This window comes from Lacerta agilis, chromosome 14 (genome assembly GCF_009819535.1).
Source record: "Lacerta agilis isolate rLacAgi1 chromosome 14, rLacAgi1.pri, whole genome shotgun sequence".
NCBI lineage: Eukaryota > Metazoa > Chordata > Lepidosauria > Squamata > Lacertidae > Lacerta > Lacerta agilis.
The window spans coordinates 31420497-31446057 of record NC_046325.1 but is presented as its reverse complement, the minus strand read 5'-3'; the positions used below and the strand labels follow the sequence as shown (position 1 = coordinate 31446057).

Sequence of the window (25561 nt, the reverse complement as noted above, 5' to 3'; positions counted from 1 at the left end):
ATCCTAGAACAATAGGATCCAGGATGCAGCAGTATGATTGGTCCGCAGGAGCCACCCAATCCAGCTCCAGGTGGAAGTGAATCCACAACCTGATTGGCCTACAGGAGTAGCCCGGAATTAGCCAATCACGTGGGGCCCATTGTGTAAATAATGTATATATAGCAGATGTTTGGGGGAAAGATCCATTCATTGCTACTATGAGCTGAATAAAGAGCATGAAATTCACACTTGACTCCGAGTATATTTCACTGGTGACGAGGATGGGATCCCGCTGAGCTGACCGCCACATACAGAACCGCAGCACCACCACCTGCCGCACCGCTGCCTTGCACCGTGTATCCAGGCTTCAGCTCCGGCACCCAAGGAACTCAGAATGGCAACTGACAACAGATTCTTGCCGTTCAGCCCAGCATCAGGAGACTGGGAAGGGTACGCCACCCGTTTCACCTTCCTCCTAGAAGGTAAAGGTATCACCAACAACGCCAAGAAGAGGGCGACATTCTTCAGCGTCTGCAGAGAGGAGATGTTCGAAATCGCCCGGGCTCTCCTTGCACCTGAAGACGTCGCTACCGTTTCTTACGAAACAATAATGGAACAGCTGATGGGGCACTTCTCACCGCAGCCCTCAGTAGTAGCTCATTGAAATGCCTTCTACGCAAAGCGGCAAGCCCCCAGGGAAACCATAACTGGGTTTGTGACCTTCCTCCGCCGCATGACGCAAGGGGACTTGGAGTACCACCTCACCACATTCCTTCTAGCACAGCACAGCACCCACAGCACAATGACCGGCCGGAGCCCAGCTGAACTACTAATGGGCTGGCGCCTCGCAACTAGACTGGATCGCCTTCACCCCGACAGAGCTCAGGATGAGGTAGTGGTCGGGGAAGGCAGGAACCCCCAGACCTTCGTGGCCCAGGACCCAGTGTACGCAAATAATTTTGGGGCAGGCCCAGCATGGGTACCCACAACAGTCACCAGGGTGACTGGCCCCGTGTCGTACTAATGGAGGGGGGGCAATGCTGGCGCCGCCACTGCGACCAGCTATGGCAACGATTCCCAGGAGAAAACCGGGAGGAGGGCGGGACAGAGGAGTCCCAAGGGGACAGCGGGGCGGTGAGAACCGTAGAGCAAGAAGGGTGGGCAGGGGAGGCAGAATCAGTAAGTACAGAGGGGACCCCCCAAGGCCGAAAGGATACTGGAACCAGAGCTGCAACTGAGTGAGCCAGTTGCGTCAGACCAAACAGCCCCATCACAGCCAGCAGCCTCGGAACACGAGTCAGAACCAGAACCCCTCACCAAGGAACACCACAGGCTGCAACGCATACGTAGGTCGCTGGCGTACCTTGAGGACTATGAATGCAACCTCCTGGGCAGGACTGGAACTTAGAGAGGAGGGATGTTATGTACTGAGCTGAATCCTAGAACAATAGGATCCAGAATGCAGCAGACTGATTGGTCTGCAGGAGCCACCCAATCCAGCTCCAGGTGGAAGTGAATCAGCTACCTGATTGGCCTACAGGAGTAGCCTGGAATTAGCCAATCACGTGGGGCCCATTGTGTAAATAATGTATATATAGCAGATGTTTTGGGGAAAGATCCATTCATTGCTACTATGAGCTGAATAAAGAGCATGAAATTCACACTTGACTCCAAGTATATTTCAGTAGCTTTTTGTGATATTTAAGAATAAGTAAATTGAGCATTATGGTGCTGGAGGAGACTCTTGGGAGTCCCGTGCACTGCAAGAAGATCAAACCTATCCATTCTGAAAGAAATCAGCCCTGAGTGCTCACTGGAAGGACTGATCCTGAAGCTGGGGCTCCAGTACTTTGGCCACCTCATGAGAAGAGAAAACTCCCTGGAAAAGACCCTGATGCTGGGAAAGATGGAGGGCACAAGGAGAAGGGGACGACAGAAGACGAGATGGTTGGACGGTGTTCTCGAGGCTACCAACATGAGTCTGACCAAACTGCAGGAGGCAGTGAAAGACAGGCATGCCTGGCGTGCTCTGGTCCATGGGGTCACGAAGAACTGGACACAACTGAACGACTGAGCAACAACAAAAATTTGAGCACGGGGCAGCAAAGAGACACACAGAAACCCTCATTCTATCTTGTGTCTCTTCTGCATATTTTATTTATCTGTCTTTCTGTTTCATTTGGTCTTTTTTCATCTTTTGCTCATTTGGTTTTTCTTTTTTCATTCTGTAATCATGGCTATACCGCTATAGATTTCCCTGCACTGGTTTCCTTTATTGTTTTGTATAACATTTTAAATTTATTCTTTTAAACTTTTAAATCCCCTCATGTTCTTGTACTTTCTTTATTCATCTGGATTGCTGTCTTTCTGTTCTCTTTGATCTTTCAGTTCATCAAATACTAATACTCTGATTAACCCTCCATTCCCTTGTGCTTGTCTCTATGCCTTCTCTCTTGGCTCCTTTTGGATGGAACTCTCCCTCTCAATATTCAGCTGGCCTGTTTTGTTTCACTTGATGACTTTATTTAAAACTTAGCTTTTTTCTCTTGCATTTCCCTCTTGATGTCCATTTTTTCTTCTTATTCTTCCCTACTTCTTGATTGTTATACTCTTCCTTCCTTCCTTCTTTCACTCTCTATACCAGGTAATGTAAATGTTTTCTATTTCTCTCCCTCTTGTTTTTATTGTGAGCTGCAAGCAAGGACTTGTGTTTTTCTTTCCTTTTTTTACAACGCCCAGTGGTGCAGTTAGGTAATTTTAGACTCTGGCCTTAATCGTCTTATGGAGGGGTTGCTCTTTAGATGGTAATGTGTATTAGTTTACTTACTTCAAAATGTGATAAGACAGCCCTGCTGTGTTCAGGAGGCTGTCTTTCTCATGCTGCTGAGTGGGGCCCTGGACATCTGCCCCCCTGAGAGAGCCTTGTGCATATGACACACCTTTCTATATATAAAAAACACACAAAAAGCATGAAGAAATGCACATCTAGTTAGAAACAAGTTTCATCCCTACCCTGCAGTTAGATTCCACTTTTATTTCTTGCTCTAGAACATAAACAAACCACCAATTACCACTGCAGAACATCTATCGCCAGACTAACGTCTTAGTCTTTGGAGAATACTCTGTCTGCTAGATTGGTCAGAGTTTGAAAGAGTAGTTTGCCACACTGACCTCCTCCCATGTGGCCAGGTTTCTCATAAAAGGTTAGTGCCATCAATGTTGAATGTTCTGGGACTCAAGAGCCCCAGCCAGCATGTTTAATGGGCAGGGATGGTGGGAGTTATAATCCAACAACATTGACCACTCCTATACCATTACATACACATGCATACATTTACAGGTACTATATATTCAAAAGGAGAGATGTTGCATTTAAGGGTAAGTTATCATTTTTGTCATTCATACATGTGAAATTCTGTGGACTGTTAGTTACAGTGGCTAAAAGTGCTTTAAATGTATTTTGTGGTTGCACTCTTTCTGAATTTTAATGGAAAATATTTGCTGGGCTTTCTCTAATTGCAGGAACATTCCTAAAATATAATCTCTCAATATTTTCATCTATATTTATACTGTAATTGGTGCTCAATATTAGATAGCAGAATTTGATAAGTGGCATGCAGTGGTATTTGTTAGATAACAGGCAGTAAGTTGACAATAGGCACATTGAGTTTTTATATCTGACGCCTTCCAAGATCAAAACAATCAAGAGTTGTCAATAAGTTTAAAGCGTTCCGATTTTGAGTTTTTAAAGTCACGTTCTGAATGCAAACTCAACTTTTGCTTCAAAATGCATCACTCAAAAATTTGGATGATGATGAAAGCAGCTAAGCCAATAAATGGTTCCAGTGGCCAGGCAAGTAGCTGAGCCAAACACCTCTAGAAGCTTAATTATCTCCACTACAACATCTCATACTACATTATTGTATAGATTTAAAAAATAAAAGCTGATATTTTCAGAAACAGAATGGCCATCCTTTTGAGTGCTAGAGAGCACAACATCCTGTTGTATGTATGTGTTTGATTTTGACGTGTTTTCGAACTGCTAGGTGGGCAGGAGCTGGGACCGAGCAACGGGAGCTCACCCCGTGGCAGGGATTTGAACCGCCGACCTTCTGATCAGCAAGCCCTAGACCACGGGGTGAGCTCCCCCTGTCACATCAAAGTGCAGGTAGATAAATAGGGACCGCTCCAGCGGGAAGGTAAACGGCATTTCCATGCACTGCTCTGGTTCGCCAGAAGCGACTTTGTCATGCTGGCCACATGACCCGGAAGTTGTCTGCGGACAAACGCTGGCTCCCTATAGAGCGAAATGAGCGGCACAACCCCAGAGTCGGACACGACTGGACCTGATGGTCAGGGGCCCCTTTACCATTACCTTTTTTACATAAATTTTGAATTGCACATTTTCCCCATAGATTGCCTTTTGCCCTCTTCTAAAAAGCACAAGCTACAATAGTTTTCACATGAAGATTTGCTGTGCTTTGTTGTTGTTCAGTCGTTCAGTCGTGTCCGACTCTTCGTGACCCCATGGACCAGAGCACGCCAGGCACGCCTATCCTTCACTGCCTCTCGCAGTTTGCTGTGCTTAGGTGCATAAAAGCTTGCTGTATGTTGATGTTGATCATCTGTCAATTGGACAATATGTCCATAGACTGTGGAACCTTGTATACCACTAGCTTGTGTACTAGGCATGGTTTATCTATTTGTGCTGCATTTCTGCAACACCTTCTTGTTGATGAGACATGTTCCAACTGCACTGGTATCCCAAGTGTGCTGTGCACAATCTGAGAGTTGGGTGCCTCTGTTAGATCATGCAATGCAGCCACTTGCAGCAGCAAGATGCCTTGGATAAGCTTTGCTGCTGTCACCACAGCTCTCTAGGTTGGGCCCCCTGGTTTCCTAGTTTGGACACTGAGAAATTGGAAGAATTAATTGACTCTACATTTCCAGCTTTCAGCTAATTAACAAGAAATATAAGCAGCCTAGGCAAAAGGTTATGTAAATGTCTGAGAAAGGGTGTAAATCTCTGGCTGAGGCAGACTGCGGATCGATTCACAGGTCCAAGTTTGATGTGCCAAGATGTGTATTAAATGCATTCACAGTGTGAAGTGGGCTGTATTGTGAAGTGAGAGTATTTTCACTTCATAATGCGTCCAAAACCCAACACGGGGCTGCTACCAGAGCCAAGATTCACTCAGATTCAATTTTTATTACCAAATCTTGGAAAATGTGAAATAATAACAACAAAGAGAACATCTCTGAAGATTTACAGAGCACATTTTCCTAAAACACCGAAAAACTGCAGACACGCACATGGGATGAGAAAGATTCTCCAGAGCAAAGGGTGCAACTGCCATGTAGGTTGCAGCTCTAGCAACTTATACATACCGTAGTTACAGGTGGACACCTCCAAGGGTAGAGGTTTTGCTGAAGACCCTCAGATGTGGATTGCATTTGGAACTGGATGCACACTGAAGCAATGACAAAGTTATATCAACACACATTATCCCATCACAATGAATGTCTCCATTTGGTTGTTTATGTCTGCAATCTTATACCCGCATACCTGAGAGTGAGCTCCACTAAATTCACTGGGATTTACTTCTGAGACTATGTGTATAGGATTGTGCAGCTATCCCACAGTGACAACTTTTATGGGTTTGAATCCTCTGTTTATTTCTGGTTTGCTTTTATACGCCTTCATGTGTTTTTATATTTCTGTTTACTGGTTTTAGGTTTAATGTTTTCATGATATATTGTTTAACACCGCTTAGGTATGTTTAAAGTATTAAGTGGTATACAAATGCTTTTCAATAAATGAATAAGCTTGTCTAAACAGGCTTTCCAAGCAAGTTCAGCCTGGACTGGAATTTTACACATACACAAACATGCACACACACACACACAATGTTCAAGACCAAATGGAAGTGGTAGATCATCTCCCTATGCCGGAACCCAAATTTTGTATCTCACATAGCTGGAGGTTGTGTGCACATCACCTGTTTAAAACACAGCTAGGTCGTTCTTTTTATTTATTTATTTAATTGAAGCTGGTTTGGAAAAAACTCAATATTTCAAAAGGAATGACAGGATATATACAGGATAGATATAGACTAGAGCTAATGTGTGCATACTGCTTCCCAAACCAGCCATGGGACAGCGCTGGATGCAGAATAAACAGGAGTGCGTATACAGCCAGAGATGTAGCACTGGCATAGTACCAACCAATATGATTAATTTGATTGGCCCATGCTTCCCTTACTGACATGATACAGAGCCCAGCCACATGAAAGTTGTTTGGCAGTGACTGCCTTTTTCATCACATATATAATGGAAATTGATGATAATTGTGGGTGTAGTTTGATTAAAATACTACTTATTTCCTTGATTTTGTTGTCTTGGAAGATTCCCCAAGCATAATTTTCCATGCTTATTGAGATTTTGTTTTTGTTTTGTTTTTTAAGCCGAGAGCAACTTGCAGAAGGCCACTCAAGAGCAAGGAGGCATTCTAAAACAAGGTTACTTGGAAAAGAGATCCAGAGGTAAAAATCTGCCAAACTAATCTTCACAGCACCTGCTGTTGATTTATCCATTCATAATCCATCCCTATGCTGTCCATCTGTTGAAAATTTAAAGCCCTCTGGGCAGACACTGTGGGCAGCTTCTCATACACTGATTTAGATGTTAGGAAAAGTGTCCAAGTGAAAAATGCAGGTGTGTTGTATCAACTATGGAAGGTTGGAGGATGGATGGCGGCTAATGGATTGAGGTTGAATCCTGACAAGACAGAAGTACTGTTCTTGGGGGACAGGGGACAGGGGGTGGGCTGGTGTGGAGGACTCCCTGGTCCTGAATGGGGTAACTGCGCGTCTGAAGGACCAGATGCGCAGCCTGGGAGTCATTTTGGACTCACAGCCGTCCATGGAGGCATAGGTCAATTCTGTATCCAGGGCAGCTGTCTACCAGCTCCATCTGGTACGCAGGCTGAGACCCTACCTGCCCGCAGACTGTCTCGCCAGAGTGGTGTATGCTCTAGTTATCTCCCGCTTGGATTACTGCAATGTGCTCTACATGGGGCTACCTTTGAAGGTGACCCGGCAACTACAACTAATCCAGAATGCGGCCATATAACCATATAACCATATAACACCGGTCCTGAAAGACCTACATTGGCTCCCAGTACGTTTCCGAGCACAGTTCAAAGTGTTGGTGTTGACCCTGTTTAGGGAAGTTTTTAATGTGTTACATTTTAATGTATTTTTAATCTTTGTTGGAAGCCGCCCAGAGTGGCTAGGGTACAAATAAATTATTATTATTATTATTATTATTATTATTATTATTATTATTAATATATGTATTACTTGCCTCTTACTTGCCTCTGAAATACTGTTAGGAACATATATCTGATTATACTTTCGTTAAGCAGATTACTACTATTGGCCCAGAAGGATCAATGAGATACCTTTTAATGGATGCCAGTGATTAGGAAATAGTTGGAGATTTTTCTGGAATGTTCTTAATGAAGAAAGCCATCAGTCTGGAGAAGGTGTTGCCTTCTCCTGCTAAATGGAGGGGAGATGTGAGGTAGAAATAAAAGTGATTTTGTAACAGATAAAGACAGAGGGGACAGAATTAGCCATGCTGCTCTGCCCCTAGAATATCTCTCACAAGTAGAGAGTGTGCCTTAGTCTTTCTCGGAGGTCACCTACAAACATTTTGAAAACAAAAGTGGCATATATACTAGTGTGCTCTTCACAGTTGACATGTGCATTTTGAAGTTGGTGGCATTTTTTTTAATGTGAATTTGCTCATAGTCCTTGTCCAGAGGGCTTCCAATTTATTTTACATAGACAAAGTGGTTGTGTCGCTTATGTTGTCTATACAGTGGTACCTTGGGTTACAAACACCTCGGGTTACAAACACTTGGGGTTACAGACTCTGCTAACCCAGAAGTAGTACTTCGGGTTAAGAACTTTACCTCAGGATGAGAACAGAAATCGCGTGGCGGCAGCGGGAGACCCCATTAGCTAAAGTGGTACCTCAGGTTAAGAACAGTTTCAGGTTAAGGACAGACCTCCAGAACGAATTAAGTACATAACCAGAGGTACCACTGTACAGTGGTTGCCCATTGCTGGTACAAAGAAAATGCCCAGTAGTAGTAGTAGTAGTACCTTAGTAATGCCCTCTGACTGGTGTAGAAGGCACATCTTGGAATACATTTTGTGGATGAAGAGACACTGCTTGTTTTCCTATTCTTCTCCTGTGACCTTGCACCTTCTTCTTTCTTCTTCACAGACCCTAAAATATTTGGCTCTGAGTGGCAGAAGCGATGGTGTGTCCTTGACAAAAAGGCCTTCTACTACTTTGCAAACGAAAAAAGTATGTGGGGCACCTGACACATGTACACAGCCATATCCCTTCAGTATTTTCACTGCACTATCCAGATACATTGGGAAGGAAGGAAGGAGGGTGGGTTCTGTTAAGCTTTCCCTCAGTCCTGAGTTCATGTTCATGGGTCCCCAAAACGGAGGGACAGCAGGTGAAAGGAGTTATCCAGGCACTGTTGCCTGAACTCTGGTGCATCTCTGAAGCTCCTTTATTCCTCAGCATTGCTTTCTAAACTGAATTTAGATATTGTCCTCAGTCTTCCTCCACGATGCTCTAAGGCACATACAGAGGGTTCAGTTCATTTTATCATTGCAGCAACATTGTTGCAAACCCGCCAATGGGTCCTGCTTGGCATCTTCTTGGCCACAGAATAGTGGACAAGATGGGCTACTGGCTCTTCTTACATTCTTATTGTGAGGTAGGTTAAAGGTAAAGGTAAAGGGACCCCTGACCATTAGGTCCAGTCGCGGATGACTGGGGTTGCGGCGCTCATCTCACTTTACTGGCCAAGGGAGGCCGTCGTACAGCTTCCGGGTCATGTGGCCAGCATGAGTAAATTAGGCTAGGATAATTGCTTACCAGTGAGCTTCAACCAATCAGGGATTTAAACCTGGGTCTCTCTCATCCACATGTAACCTTCTAAGCAGTACATCACAGTGGCTCTTCCAACTGGATGATAAATTGCCCACCAGGCAGTGTGGGAATCTGCCATTTAGATGCAGTCTTACAAACGGAGAACAGAGTCTGGTTGTATTCCAACACCCTTGTCAGTAAAGAATGAGGGAAAGGAGAAATACGGACACAAGGCCCTGTGTAAATAAAGTACTGCCCATTTTCCCCCCATTAGTTGTCAGGCGGGCTTTAACCCTCCCCTAAGTGACCATATATAATCTATGTGTCAGCATGTATAAATATTTTTCAGTTATGCTCCATCAGATGCATATAAACAGGAAGCTAATACTTCCAGCCAAATTTGGCATGCCTAGATAGATGGGCTACGATTATACTGTGCCTCCCATCCAGGGAGATTGAATGCAGAGCAGGTAAAAAAAATATACAGGAAGAAATAGACGATAGAGGCGACAGCATTAGAAGTATTCAGGGCTGGAGGAGGACTCAATAACAGGATTTTTTTCTAGCACAATTCAAGGGATAATGGACATTGGGGCTAAGTAAGTAATTATGTTTTCCAGTATTATCTATACATATACAATTTAAAGCAACCTCCATGTGGCAGTTGCAAGTTGTAGCATACACACTGGGACTTAGGCAGAGTTCCATCTTGTCTGTAAATTTTGCCAATGGTAAAGGGGATTTTCAGTCACCAACATCAGCATCATACTTATTACTTACATAGCAGTACTCGCATACCACATTTTGCCTGTTTAATTGGAGACATCCTTGCAACAACTGTGTAAGTTAGGCCAATAATATAACTATATTACAAGTGGAAGGACTGAGGTTGATAGATAGTGGCTTGCCACACTTGACATAATGGTGGCAGGTCCCTGTGCAGAATTGAGTTTACTGCTAAACCCCAACACAGCACCAAGGGGAACATGTTCCCCCCTTCCAGTGAGTCTCAATGACTAGAAGTAATATCCACTGTAGAAAATAATGGCTTTTTTTTAAAAAAAAAGCAATTTTGAGAAGGAAAATACAGACAGTGAAACAGTTCAGGATCCCTCTTCTGTCTGCCCAAATGGCTCTTTCTTCCCACCCACTTTAGAGAGAATCTGGAAGACACAGGTTGGGTCTTGTATTGTGAAAGTGATATCTGTGAGCAAGTTGCAACTTGAAGTTTGCTAAATCATCATTACTGTATTATGCAGGCAAGCAACCCAAAGGCATGTTTGCCATTGAGAACTACCATGCCCAGATGGCTTTCCACTTGCGCAAGGATTCTCGAAGAGATTGCTGCTTTGAACTGACCTCTCCTGGTAAACGTACCTATGAGGTAGGTGTGTCCACCCGAATGGCCAGAGTTTCCAGCCAAGGAATTCTACTTAGTGCTAGTTGAAAGGAGAGAGTGGGGACAATGGGACCCTGACCCCTTGGCCTCTGAAGACTCCTTTCATGAACCCCACAGTGCTGTCAGGATTGCGATTGGATTGGCAGGCTTTGACAGAAGAGGAGGGAGGGAGAAACAGAGCTGGGTACAGGGCCTGAGTTGTGGGAACCTGGGTTGGAGGAGGGGGAAACTCCCCTTTCCACCCTGACTTCAGTCACTTTGGAAGGGGAAGAGGGATGCCAGCTCTTCCTTCCAATATTCCTGAGGAACTTAGTGGAGGCTGGGGAGAGCTTTGATCAGCCATGGAGATGAGTCAGCAACTGAACAGAAGGGTGTAGTCTTGTTGCCTAGAATCAGGCATTGGCTTTGTAGATGAAAGCAGACCCACCTGCCCTCACAGAGCATGCACTTGAAATCTCGGCATTCCTACAAGACGGGTGAGTCTAGTAAGTGAAGGCACCATGCAGGGCCATCTTTAGCAGATGCGGCACCGGGGTGCAAATATCCACCCAGTGCCCCCAAATTATCACAGATGGGGGGCGAAGCTGCGCACTGCCAGCCATCGGGGGGGGGCACAACTCTCACCCATGCTGCTGCGGGAGGGCAATCCCCACAGAGGCTTGGGAAGCAAGCTGCACGCATGCCAGCCATATGGTTGGCGGGGCGCAGCTGGCTGGCATGCAGGGAAAGGGGAGGCCGCCGGCAAAGCCGTGCAGCTCCCCCACTCTCTGGGGTGCCCCTGAGAGGCCAGCACCCTGGCGCAACGCACCACTAAGCCCTATGGGAAAGATGGCTCTGGCACCATGCCTTGTCTTTAAAAGCTTGGTGAGAAGGGCAGGGAAATTTGTTGGGACATCTTCATCCCTTCCAGTTAGTTCTGAACATCTTGCACTGCTCCTGAACTCCTAAATCATGACTCCAGAGCACTGTATCAGCTGCCAAGCCTGTACTGTTATTTGCCTGAATAAATATCTCTTCCTTACTTACAAGTAAGATCCTCTGTCTGCATGTGTTGGGTGGGAGTCAGGGCAACTCCCAGTAGAGATGTGTCCTGCAGTACCCAAGCCATTTTCTCATCCTTACCTGGCTACAAAATTTTATCAACCTGACCTGGAGAGTACTTTTTATATATGAAACTTAGACTACCTTTGAGTCTCTTCCACACCTTTCACTCTGATCACTGTTAAAACCTAGAAGAGAAAGGAGAGGAGAGGTCTTCCTCTCTCCTTAGGCCAGTGTACATTTGACATTTGCATTACAAATCCAATCAAAGCAAGAACCACTATGGACTTCATTTGAAAATGCCTTCACACTTTCCACCTCCCACTGTAAACCAGCAAGCTCAATTCATCTACACTCCCCATTTCCTTTCCAAAACTGGAAATGGAACCCAAGAGTTCTGGTTTTAGGGCTAACTCGTATATCAGTTTGTGTTAACAGCTGATCGACATGTGGAAAGATGGCTCAGGTTGACTTCAGCCCAGGAAACACCAGTTTTAAGTGAATCAGATTCTACCCTTTGGTACTAAGAGTTTGTTACTATTTATCTCCTCACCCTCCTTGCACAGCCTGCTACCTAGCAGTTACCCACTGCTAGAAAGACTATCTGCTTTCCACCTGGTCATCCCTTAGTTTCCTGGTCCCTCCTTCCTTCATTGATCCTTAGCTTAGGTTATGAACACTCAGCTATTGGTCTGAAGGGAAAGTCCACACACATACACTTGCAGGAGTGAAGTAGCTCCCCCTTCAAAGCACTGCCATAGGTTGCCACCTAGAGGTCCCTCTTGGTATCGCCAGCTTTGCCTCTCAGTCTCTTAACCATCAACTTAGGTAAAGGTAAAGGGACCCCTGACCATTAGGTCCAGTCGTGTCTGACTGGGTTTCCAGCACTCATCTCGCGTTATTGGCCGAGGGAGCCGGCTTACAGCTTCTGGGTCATGTGGCCAGCATGACTAAGCCGCTTCTGATGAACCAGAGCAGCGCACAGAAACTCCATTTACCTTCCCGCTGGAGTGGTACCTATTTATCTACTTGCACTTTGACATGCTTTTGAACTGCTAGGTGGGCAGGGGCTGGGACCAAGCAATGGGAGCTCACCCCGTCGTGGGGATTTGAACCGCCACCCGCATTAACGTAGGCATAGGCAAACTCGGCCCTTCAGATGTTTTGGGACTACAACTCCCATCATCCCTGACCACTGGTCCTGTTAGCTAGGGATGATGGGAGTTGTAGTTGCAAAACGTCTGGAGGGCCGAGTTTGCCTATGCCTACATTAACTGGTACTGAGCACATGTATGTTTTTGGATTGCATGTGTTTGGGGCTTCAGTTTCTACTCCTGGCCATGCCTACATGAGGACTCCCCTGCTGTAGTTGCTCACAAGTTGATCAGGAGAGGTTTGTCTCCAATTGTCATAAGAACATACGACATGCTTTCAATATATTTGTTGCCATTCATTCATTCATTCATTCATTCACCCTTTTTACCTGACAAGGATTCAAGGTGGCTTATAGATAAAATGGGTCTGTAATGGGTCTTAGGACTGTGTCCTGTTGTTTGATTCTGCTTTTAAAATTATAACCATGTTGAATATGAACAGTGAGAAGTTGTGCACCCCAACTTACTGCGATGATTTTTCTGGGGTTTGCAACACAAATGGGGCAGGAGAATTTTCCATGTGTCTTTGTGGGATTCCAAAATAACCATGTACTGTACTGTCAGTAGAACTCCACTTTATTTTACGTAGAAGAGAGATGGGACAATACTAGAGATGAGTGGCATTGCAAGTCCAAAACATTACAATATACAGCTATTTTACAGGTGCATGCATAGGATTTTTTTCATCACTTAGTGATTCAGCAGATGAATGCGTAAACTACCTGATCTAAAAAGTGATGTGTTTCAAATGATGTTAGTGGGTAATATGAAACCTCTGTCTGTGATGCATGCTTTTCTGTATTCATGCTTAATGAAATACTTGTCGGGGGCAAACACTGAAATCAGTAGCATGCTTCTTAAGTGTGGCTTGCACATGGAGTACAATCACATGTAAATTAGTAGTTGCTACAGACCTTATGGCAGAAATCTTGCAGTGACTGTAATGAATTCTTCCTTTGCAGTTTACAGCTGTTAGCTCTGCAGAAGCCATGGACTGGGTGGATCAGATCCAATTTCTGCTTAAGGGTGAGTAGCTTAAGAGGGAACAAAGCCATATGATATAGGTGAGAGTGATTCCCACATACAAAGCTTGACACTTGTTGAGTTGCAGCTTACAGGTGAAACTCGAAAAATTAGAATATCGTGGAAAAGTTCATTTATGTAAGCAATATGAGATAGACTCATGACATGCTAAGCGATATATGTCAAGCCTTTATTTGTTATAATTGTGATGATTATGGCATACAGCTGATGAGAACCCCAAAGTTGAGATTGTTAATTTGGGGTTCTCATCAGCTGTACGCCATAATCATCACAATCATAACAAATAAAGGCTTGACATATCTTGCTTTGCATGTCATGAGTCTATCTCATATATTAGTTTCAACTTTTAAGTTGAATTACTGAAAGAAATGAACCTTTCTACGATATTCTAATTTTTCGAGTTTCACCTGTAGGACAAGTTCTTTCTGTAGTGGTTGCTGGCCCATTCACACATGCAAGATGCCAGAGGAAGACCTGGCTCCTGTTATATTCCAGTGTAGCAATGCAGTCTCCAAAAGTTGTATATTCTTCAACTGATGAGCATATATTTATGAGCCTAACTTTTATTTAGACCATGTCAATTAATTAGACAGGAATTGACTACAAAGGGCCAAACCGTGTATAAACTCCAGATTTCCGATCACTCTCCTTCTGTATTACTTACCAGAATCTTAGCTTTTGTGCCTGTGCTTTTCTGTTGATTTCTTACCCTCACGCAGAAAATCACCTACCCATGGTGGTAAGATTGTCTAAAAAGCTCACAAAACAAAAGGCAATCTTTAATTTAAAGAAGATCCCAAAGTGACGTTTCTGAAACCTTTAATATTGTTTTGAAAGGGAGAAGTGAGAAGGCAACAGTTCTTCTACTCATTTAATTGCTAATATTCATATTTGTGTCCTCCTTTCCTGGCAAAAAAGCAGTTTCCATCAAGGTTATCCCATTTTATCCTTGCAGCAAATATGTCAGCTGGATTAGGAAGAGAGGTGGTGATTGGCCCAAATATACCCGACCACTTCCATGGTCATGTGACAATTCGAACCTCTTCTAGGTTGAAGTCCAATGCTTTAAAAATACTGGGGAGTTCAGAGGCATGCACACACACTGACACACTGAAAGAACATTTGACACAAGCTACATGGGCTTGCCTCATCCCTACTGCTGATGCATGGGGTGGCCATGCTGCCACCTGCTGTCCATATTTTAGGCCAGCACATAGAGGGCTCGCCATGTATAACAATGTACGGTATGTAAATAAAGCTTCTCCACAAAAGTGGGGAAACCTTCCCAGTCAGAGTTGCCCCCTTTGTGTGGAGATTCTTTACATGTACTTAATTGTATGCTTATAGAGTCCCTTTAGACAACTAAATATATGGATAAAATAGGTGTGTATGCACTGCATGTATCACCAGGAAGCAGGGCTAGCCCCTGGGGCCTCACAACCCCTTCACACATTCTTTTATTTTACTTCCTCCATTAAACAACACTTGAAATTTACTAACCTCCCTTACAGGATTCTAGGTCATGTACGATGCACAACCCAGATATGATAGTTCCTGTCTAGAGCATAGCTGTCAACTTTTCCCTTTTTAAAAGGGAAATTCCCTTATTCCGAATAGGATTCCTCACAAGAAAATGGAAAAGTTGACAGCTATGGTCTAGAGGTCCTACAATATAGATAAAAATGGGGGATGGCCAGGTGACTTGGTGAAGAGGTGCAAACAACATGGGGCTAGGGCCATTTCAGGTTTTGCTGAGGAAGTGTGTAGTGAGTAATACGGGACTTGAGGAAAGTTTGACAAAGAAGGGGAATGTTCTCCCAGTCCTTTCCCCAGAAGCTGTGAGAAAAGGACTGGGAGAAGAAGCAATCTTGTTCAAAAGGCACCTACTGAAAATCACTGGCTGGTTACCCTTTGTTGTTGTTGTTGTTGTTGTTGTTGTTGTTGTTGTTGTTGTTGTTGTTGTTTAGTCGTATCTGACTCTTCGTGACCCCATGGCCCAGAGCATGCCAGGCACTCCTGTCTTCCACTGCCTCCTGCAGTTTGGTCAGACTCATGTTGGTAGCTTCGAGAACACTGTCCAACCATCTTGTCCTCTGTTGTCCCCTTCTCCTTGTGCCCTCCATCTTTCCCAACATCAGGGTCTTTTCCAGGGAGTCTTCTCTTCTCATGAGGTGGCCAGAGTATTGGAGCCTCAGCTTCAGGATCTGTCCTTCCAGTGAGCACTCATGCCTGATTTCCTTAAGAATGGATAGGTTTGATCTTCTTGCAGTCCATGGGACTCTCAAGAGTCTCTTCCAGCACCATAATTCAAAAGCATCAATTCTTCGGTGATCAGCCTTCTTTATGGTCCAGCTCTCACTTCCGTACATTACTACTGGGAAAACCATAGCTTTAACTATATGGACCTTTGTTGGCAAGGTGATGTCTCTGCTTTTTAAGATGCTGTCTAGGTTACCCCTTAACACCCTTTAACTACAATGCCATGTTCACAATGGGAATGTTGAACAAGGGAACATTTTCCACCTTCTCCATCCTTGTTTGTGAGCAAAATGTAAGTCCTAATCCACATCAGTGTTTATATGGATATAAAACTAGGGGCTGCTAGTTATTTAATGTTAATTAACTCAAAAACCATGTGTGTGATCTCATAGATGTTACGTAAAACAAAGTGAAAGTGTCCTGAGACTCAAATCCAAAGGATGCCTTCTTCTCCCCATCCCCTTTTGATGTCGTTGTCTATAAGGTGCTAGTGCTATTTGCTGTTCCATATTTATTTATTTATTGTTGTTTGTTTTGTGTGTAAGAATAAAGCCCTAATAATGAACTGTGTGTGCATGTGTGTATGTGTGATGGATTAATTAAAAATTAAACTCACACTTGCTTTGCTGAAGCCACTTTCTGAGTTGCAGAGGATGTGTGCTCTAAAAGCACCCTCTTCTGGTCAGTGTGTGAAAGCAGTATTGATACTGTTGTTTGTTTGTTTTTAAGATGCTATGACTAACATTTTGTCAGCTTACATAAACTCATGAAGCTAGGAGTCACCCGAAAGCTGTCCTCTCTCAACTTCAAGGATAAATAATCTGCAAATCATATCTGCCCAAACATTCCAATTAGCCAAAATAATTCATACCACAATAGGGGAGGGGGGAAGAGCAAACCACAGCAAGCAACCTGCTAAGCAGAAATCTCCAGAAAACAAATGGCTCAAGAAGTATTGTTGTTTGAGGAAAGAAGCCCCAATACCACAGAATAGCTTGGTATAGTTGGAGAGGAGGGCACAAGGTCCCCGCCCCCTCCCCGCCCCACCCCGAGCATCTTTCTCCAATTGACTTGCATTCTGATCAATTCAAAGTAATGGTAAAGATGTTGGGTTTATTTTGCTCCAGGGTTCACTAGGCAATGGATGGGGAAATTCTGGCTCTCCAGATGTTGTTGGATTCCAGCTCCCATCAGTCCCAACCAACATAGTCAGTTGTCATACATAATGGGAGCTGGAGTCCAACAACATCTGGAAAGCCAGGAGTTCCTCATCCCTGAACTAAGCAAATTGATCCTGTTCTGGAGCATATAAAGTAGTAATCACAGAAGAAAACTAATGCCTCTGGTCAAATGCACAATACTCCTCATTCGCCTCTGATAAACCTCAACCAGCTAGCACCACACCTCTGCTGACTAGTGTTAAAACTTTCAGGCTGTAGAGGGTGTGCTACTTTTCACAGCTTTAAACCTGCTACCTCTCATTCTAGAAAAGCAGTGATGATCCCAGTTTCAATGTATAGGTTCATGCAACAGCTCTAATAGGGTAAAGAGGTTCCCACCCTGTCAACACTCCCTGGTGTGTGCACAAACAGAAACTAACTTGATACTAATAAAGCCGTGTTGATGTGAACAGCTATGGGGGGAAAGAGCTGGGAAACACACATACTTCACTTTGCTCATGGTGTTGATATGGACTCACTCAGAGAAGCATTCCAGGCACTTCCCCATGGCTTTTCAACTCTTTTTCCTTGACAACTTGCCAGTACTGCGTCTTGTTTTCTCTGGGCTGCCGCAAGTGGTTAATGTTGTTGTTGTTGTTGTTGTTGTTGTTGTTGTTGTTGTTGTTGTTTATGGCAGAGATGAAGCTAGTGGAGAAAATGAGGCTTTAATGTTCAGGGTTTTTTGTTCTGGGTTTGTTGTGTTTTAAATTTGCCTGTTTCAATAGTCTTTAAATGCTTTGTTAGCCTCCCTGATTTTCTGACACCAGGAAATTGTGGGCTGGGGAGGGATACAGCCAAACCATGCTTCACTGAGTCAAGGGCTGTACTTGCCAGGTCCAGATCTACAGCTTCATGGAAGAGGATAACTCAGGCATATTCAGAGCATTCTTGTTCTGGCACCTGTTAGCTCAAATTAAGGGCAGAAGTTGGTTCTTCTGTCACTTGGGACTTATAACAAATTTAATAATCAGTCATTAACAAACTTCCATCGACATTCGCTCAGACCACATCTTGCCAGCTGAAAATAACACTGTTTACCCTAAGGAACATCAGCATCTAATTGTGCTGTCCATTTCCCCTTTTCTCTTTATTTTCCTCTTCCTTTGTGTGTCATGTATTTTCCTTCTTATCTTCTTCTCCCAGATATTACGTCCTCAGTTATCCCCTGTGAGGAAGACGAGGAGGAGGAGGACAACGACAGTATCAAAGAAGAGGCCTATGATGACATAGACAGTTTTGATTCCCCCAATGTGACATATCATAAGGATACCTCTTTGGACCTGGAGGAAGATGAGGATGACAGACAGAGCGATGACTGCATTTATGAAGTTCTTCCAGGTTAGCAGGCTTTCATTCATATAAAGTTGTCTTGTATGGCAACTCAAACCATTGGTCCATCTATCTGAGGCTGTGTGCACCCCACAGTGTTAATGTGTATGTGGGCCGCACATAAGCACCTTCAGTTGAACTCTTTCTCAGTTACACACAGCTTCACCGGCAGCCCACTTAGTAGCACCAGGGCCATTCAAAGTAAAGAATAGATGGGTGATAGATGGCACCCAGGATAATATCATTGCATGCTTTAAAAACAATGACAACAGCCCACACATTGCCCTTCAGTATGTCCACAGTTGGGTAACAGGCAATTTTATGTTGCGTTTTTTTTCCGTACTCCATTATCCACAGATCAGAAAAGTTTGAATTAAATTGGGGTGGGGTGGGGCTGTGAAGTGTCGGCTGCCACTTGGATGAGGACAGTGTTGTGTGAACAACACCAGAAAACACGCATCCCTGAAATGCATTCGTTAGAAGATGAGCCTAAAGAGCTGGGCTGAGGGCCTAGGGAGGGAAGGATTCATACATATACCCAGTATTGCCCATTCTGACAGACTTCCAGAAAACAGGCTTGGATCTGTGCTTTCTAGGCACAGGACAAGCGAAAGTGTGGATGAGCCCATAGTGCTCATGCTATCTGTAATAATCTCTTCCTGCCCTTGTATTTCAAATTACAAGAGTGCCCATTTAGAATAGGGTAGAGTCCTTTTGTCTAGAACATAACCTCTGCCTAGATTACATTGCTGTGCAGATGAATTCCCATGTCAGTTTGCAAGTGAAAGCCAGTAGAACAGGTAGAATCAGAGGCGCCAACTTGCACCCCACATTGAGGGGCCCAATGTCATGTGATATATTCCACCAGCGTGAGCCCTTGCCCGGCAGCAGCAGGGGGTGCGAATCACCCTCCATGCGTCCTGCCAAGCACGCAAGTGCTTGCCTGGCGGTGGCGGGTATGGCAGCCCCCTCAATATTGGAAGGGCTTGGCCCCTTCCCCAAAAATATTGAGGGGGCTGAAGCCCCTTCTGCCACCACAGTTGGCACCCCTGGTTAGAATAGAAAACTCAACAATTTGCCTCAATTCAACAGAAAATATTAGTTCACCTGGGAAGAAAGAATAGCAAAATCTGCAAATTTCACATGTTCTGCACTCATCACACAGTGCTTTTCTAAGTGCTGTGAAAACTGCAACTCCTGCTCCCACCAGACCACCCAAACCACCATGAGCAGGGATCAGCCACCATGGGCACAATGGTAACAAGTACCTGTTTTGGATTCTATCTGCTCAGCTCTCCGGTTTCCTGAGATACATGTTCTGCTCTCTCTACCTTTTGCAGCCCCTCCTACTTTTGTGTCATCTGCAGCACACAAGTAGCGGGCAGGAAATGAATCAGAGCTGTAGTTGAGGAACCGGCAGGTTCTTTACCATGCAGATTCAGTGACTTTTGAGGCCTGGCTGTGGAGATTAGATTTAAAAGCAGGAGTGTAGGATGAACTGTTGTGTTTGTTTGAAATCTGAGATTGATGGGACGGTGAATTTTGCGTCACAATACCAAATGCTGTGTTTGCACAGAAAACCTGTGGACTCAAAAAATAAACAACTTTGGGTGTCAAACAACCCTTTGAGTTCAATCTGGGACATACCATTACGAAAAGGGCAATACTTATCTTTTATTTTATTTACAAATTTACAAGCAGGATTCATTGGAAATACTAGATACAGTACCTACAAAAGGCAGCAAAACTACTGATCCTGCATCACATTAGCAAACAAAGCAACATCCTAAACGTCTGCAACTCCCCAGCTGATTCCAGTCCAGCTAGAGACCTGCGAGTATAGGGCAGTATACAAACAACAACAACAACAGATTAGATTAGATTAGATTTATTTATTGTCATTGTCCGTATATACACAGTATACACAACAACAAAAATCAAACACCCAAAGACCGGATTTACCATACACATTTGCACATATCTCCAACACTCTCATCCTTATTAAAACATAATCTATTAAAACATAACATAATCCATAACATAATCCATAACATAACCTATTAAAAGCATAGCATAACCTAAAAGCCTGTCTCATTCCTTACTACTCACTGCTTACTATTACTTACTACTGACCCTGAGATCATTATTAAGTGCAATCAAAGCTCTTGGATAGAAACTATTCAGAACAACAACAACAACAACAACAACAGAGAGCACTTTGTCTCTCTCTAGGTTGAAACCTTACAAATTGTTCATTTGCCCCTCCTACTAGCTTTGGATGGGCATTGCATTCTAAAGGCAGGGGAGAGAGATTACCAAGCTATTAAGAAAAACATCCCCAGTCATTAAAAAACATCTTTTGTCAAGCCCCTGATTACCCATTAGTCTGTCAGGTGAAACCATAGTGATAGCGCCCATTCATGCTAATCAAGCCAGCAAAACTCATAACACCATTTTGATGTGAATAGTATACCCATTCACCCTTCTGTTCAGGTGTGTATGGCCAATCTGGGAAAACAGCCTAGCTTTTCACATTGCCTTTCCATTGTGCATAATGTACACAGAGCAGAGCAGCAGATCTGCTCTGCCAATCTGGCTTTTGCTACTTTCATGCAACAAAATCAGCATACGAGTCTCTGCAGATGGACACCAAGGACAGTGGATCTACTGTAATTGGTTGTGTACAGCAGGATCCCATAGGAGGTGGCATATTTTCAACAGCTCTTAACATTTGAAACATTCCTACAGCACACAGAAGCTGACTGCCGGATCAGAATGAAATTTTGACGCTTCTTTTCATTGCAACCTTGTTTTTCTGTTGGACACGACTAAACAACAACAACGAAAGAGAGAGAGTGAACAGTGTTCAAATAGTTGAAATAGCCACATTTTTTCTGTACAAATACACTAGAATGCACAATCCTTGTGTACCCACAACTGTATTACAGAAAGGTACCCACAGAGCAAACTGCTGCAGGTAATTTAAATAAGAGGCCAAAATTAAAAACAAAAGGCCTGACATGAAGGGAAATTTCTTCTTGACCTTAAATATGTTGATCACTCAGACCCTGAGTGTGAGCAAAACCCATCCAACAAGATCCCTGACAAAGACTCAGGCGTGGTGGGGGGGGATCAACTCCACCCAGCATCCTGTTCGTAGTTCTAGACCACTCCTGGAATAGGAGGAAGTCCCCAAGGTTATGCAGGAGAAAAAGATTAATGTTTCTCTGCTGGCAAGAGTGCCTCTGGCTGGTGCAGCATGTCTTTTCCTTGCTACTGGGGTCATTACAGTCAGCCTCCATACACAGTGACCTTCTGGTTGGAAAGCTTGAGTTACAGATAAGTTTGAGTCCTGGCATTTCCTCTGCATGCAAACTGATCCCTCCCCAGATTGCAGAGGAAATCCTGTCAAGAGAATTGATAATGAGTGGCAAGCTTTCACATTGACATGGATGGAATGGGCTACAAATCCAATCCAAAGATAGTTGTGCACAGCAAAGCATTATGTTCTAATGGGTGGGGGTTGTATGGTGGCATTTGTGCTCTGAGAATTGGATGAGAAGGCAACTTCATCATCTGATCTTTTATCCTGTTCCCACTAGGGCTGAGCGATAACTGGTTTTCAGTATCACAATATATCACCAGCTAAACACTGTGATATATTGATATATCACGATAACTGAAATAAGGAAAGAACTACACAGAGGTGAATAGGACAGTGCCCTGGCAACTGCTACTACTACTTGCAGGCTGCCACTGCTACTGCCACCAGCTCCCGTCACCACCATGAGGCCTCACAAGTTGCCACTGCTTGTCCCGCAACTGTTAGGCCTTGCAGGCTGCTGCTGCTACTGCTGCCCCCTCCTACTGCCTTCACGAGGACTTGCAGGCCACCACTGATAGTGCCACCACTGCCAGGCCTTGCAGGTTGTCACCGCTACTACCGACATGTACCATGGTTATGGCAAGCTGTTTCTGCCACTGCTGCTTCTGCCTCCTAGCAGGCCTGCTAGTGGTCTGGCAGTCCCAGATTATTTGTATTCACTATGACTCATCGCTGTAGTTTGGATTGTCCTGAATACCACCATTTGTTAGCCAAGCCCAAAACCAAAAGTCCTGTTGGGATGCATTTTGGCTTGCCTGATGATGAAACTAGAGTGTGTGATGATTGATAATATTGTCATTTATCTGTTTTAGACCCCTAAGTAGTAGCAGTTGTCAGGACATTGTCCTGTTCGCCTCTGTATAGTTCCATCCTTATTTCAGACATTGTGGTAGATTGCAATGTTTAGCTGGTGATATTGTGAGGTTTAGCTGCTGATAACATTGCAGTGTTTAGCTGGTGATTTATCACGATGTTGAAAACCAGATATTGCTTAGTCCTTACACACATTGTGATTTGTGATATATTGCCAGCTCAAAAATTATGAAACATTATCACGATGTCAACTTTAAACCGGTTTTGGACGATATATTGATATTTCGCCCAGCCCTAGTTCCCACCTATCTAAACACAGTCCCATCGCTGTAGTTCACTGGCAAGGCCGTGACTCATCAGAGGACAAGATTCATGGGCAGGACTGCTGAATCAGCTACATAACTAGAGCTTGAACAAAAGAGTAGGCAATAAAATAGATACACCAGCAATATTGTGGCTGATACCGTGGCACTTATACCTGGTCCTTGCGGCCCCAACCTTCCTGGAGTATTAGTTGGTCTGGGAAGTACTTCCATGCAAATATCTTCATGAGGAAGCAGGACTAGGATGAGGCAGTTCCATGGGAGCATGAGGCCTATGGGATAAGCAGGCAGCATCAGGTCCAAGGCAAGAACAGGATGTTGAACAGCTCCAGGTGGAGGAGCGCTGCTGGTTGACATGGATTGTGTTCACATTGTCACCTTAGAGAACATTAAACTTGTGCTTTTTTGATGTGTTTCACAGTTCTGGTTGCTGCTGTGTACACACCAGGGAATATTAAAAGGGCGGAAATATTTTAATTTATGCAAAGGTGTTCATACCTTGACTAGAGAAAATTAGGAACAGCTTAAGATCTTCAATCATTTTGAAGCTGGTTTTAGAATCAACATATCAACCAGTACTATCTTAGAACAAAGGAAAGGATATTATGCATTTTGGATAATGTTGTGTGAACACAGATTAAAAACCAAGCACTGGAAACACAATGAGTGCACAGTAAATAGGAGTGTGAACACAGCCATAGTCACCTCCGGAGACAGCTATAGAAATTGTTTTCTGTGCAGGGAGCTAGAACCAACTAAAACCTTATGTAGGTTGACAAGACCCAAAGTATGGAATGCTCCATCTCGCTGGAGGGACTGGCCAGCTGGTTAAAGTGTCCTCACCTTATTTTGTAGCCTTTAACTTTTGTGAGAAAGAGGAGACAGAGATACTGCAGGGGTCTCATGAGTCAAAGAATGGTAACAGAGCTGTGTCTTCCAACTGGGAGGGCCCCAAATTACATTTGGATGGTTCTCCCTTGAGAACACAGTCTGAATGTCATTCTCATCAGAGTCCTTCATTGAGTAATTCAAAGTCTGTGGGTCATAATACCCTGTGCTGCAGTGAGAGCACTTTGCATTATGGTGGCAGATTCTGGCTGGATCCTTTGGGGTCCCTATACTTCAGGTCATGGAGGTGACATTGGGGTGTTCTGTACTAAAAGGAATAGTGAAGGCATAAATGTTTCCCTGTCTTCAACTTGTTCTGTGGATTGGCCTTCCTCAAGGGAGTTCTTGAGTTGATTTCATGATGTAAGAGGTCTGGCTATCCTTTCTGATTCTGATACTAGGCGGTGATAGCTGCACCCTTGCAGATAAGGTACGGGTAGAGAAAGATTGCCAAAAACAGAACTATTTACAGCTGCATGTGTTTTAGTAGCTTTGCACTTATACCAATGCAAAATGGTCCACTTAGGCATGTGCAGAAGTTAGAGAGGGAGAGATCAGTCGTCTTGTATTCCATGCCCATTTTTATGTGTTCCCTCATAAAATGTTAATTCAGTCAGTTTTGTCCTTTTTCTTCGTTAAACTATTATTATAAAAAATTGCATAAGAATTTACATTTATATACATATTTAAATATCTTCACAAAATATGCATTTCTATTTTATTTCCATATCCATGTTTTTAAGCACAGTTTTTTAGGCGAGAAAGTGTATTTGGATAATTTTATACTGCAAAATTTAGAGAACTGCGAAAGGTAATTTGTTCTGATTTGCACATTAGGAGGATGCAGATCAGGCCAGATCACATCAGAATTCCTTGCTCTCCTGCTCTCTCTCTGCACAACTCTCTCTTCAACTAGAGTTGAAGCCCTGCTGGAGGCTGGAGGAAGCGCAGAAAACTGGCTGCTACTGCTGTGCTACCTCCAACGCCAGCTGTTAGGTGAGGAGGCTGAGCAACCTGTGCCCTCAGGTCTCTATGGGGCTTCTTCTGCCCTCACTGACATCCTCTTCAGGCTCCAGGGAAGGTCTCTCCATGAGCCACAAGGACTCTAGCTCTCTGCTGCCATTTTTTGGTATGATTCTGCCTGCCTGTCTGTCTGTTTATTTCCCAGAGCTGCATGTAAGTAGAACATGCTTAAGTGGGGGAGGGTGTGTGCCTGTACTATATCAAACAGTCTCAGCAGTTGTTATATTAGGGCAAAAGAGTGTCACCATATAATTTCTAAAATGAGAGGAAGACAAGGTACTCTGAACCTGCCTCAAGGCAGTGACTTCCTTGTTGCCTCACATAGTTTTGAGAAGTCGCACAGATCTAGGTCTGGAAAACCCCCAATAGCTGGAGCAGTGACTTGGCAGGGGGAGATTCTCAGTTTCTTCCCTCCAGCATCCTGTCCACCTCCATCTTTAAGTTCAATGATTCTGAAAGCTTCTGAAGCCAAGTCTCTATGTAGCTTGCAGCTAGACATTCAAGCTATTTTTCCTTCCCTTCCCTTCCCCCAAGTCTCCCACCGATGTAGTGGAGCAGGCCTGCATACGGGGCAGATCCTCCAAGGAGCTGTGTTTTAATGTTGCAATTTGATTCAATTTTCCACTCTATAAAATTACCCATCATTGTTCGTTGCCTCCTAACAGACACCTTCACTCTTAATTTAACAATCCTATCGAATTCTGCCTCGGAAATTGGAAAAATTTATCACCTGTGAAATTTTA

At 44.0% G+C, this 25561-nt stretch overlaps 1 protein-coding gene across 1 annotated transcript in view; it reads left to right on the top strand.

Moving 5' to 3' along the window:
- The window catches only part of SKAP1 (src kinase associated phosphoprotein 1), a 328856-nt gene that overhangs the window by 239519 nt on the left and 63776 nt on the right, over positions 1-25561 (top strand). Inside the window, exons 5-9 of the mRNA XM_033169409.1 lie at positions 6444-6521; positions 8275-8358; positions 10200-10324; positions 13497-13560; positions 18201-18395. Coding sequence (XP_033025300.1) covers positions 6444-6521; positions 8275-8358; positions 10200-10324; positions 13497-13560; positions 18201-18395 — 546 coding nt within the window. The remainder of the gene's footprint in view (positions 1-6443; positions 6522-8274; positions 8359-10199; positions 10325-13496; positions 13561-18200; positions 18396-25561) is intronic.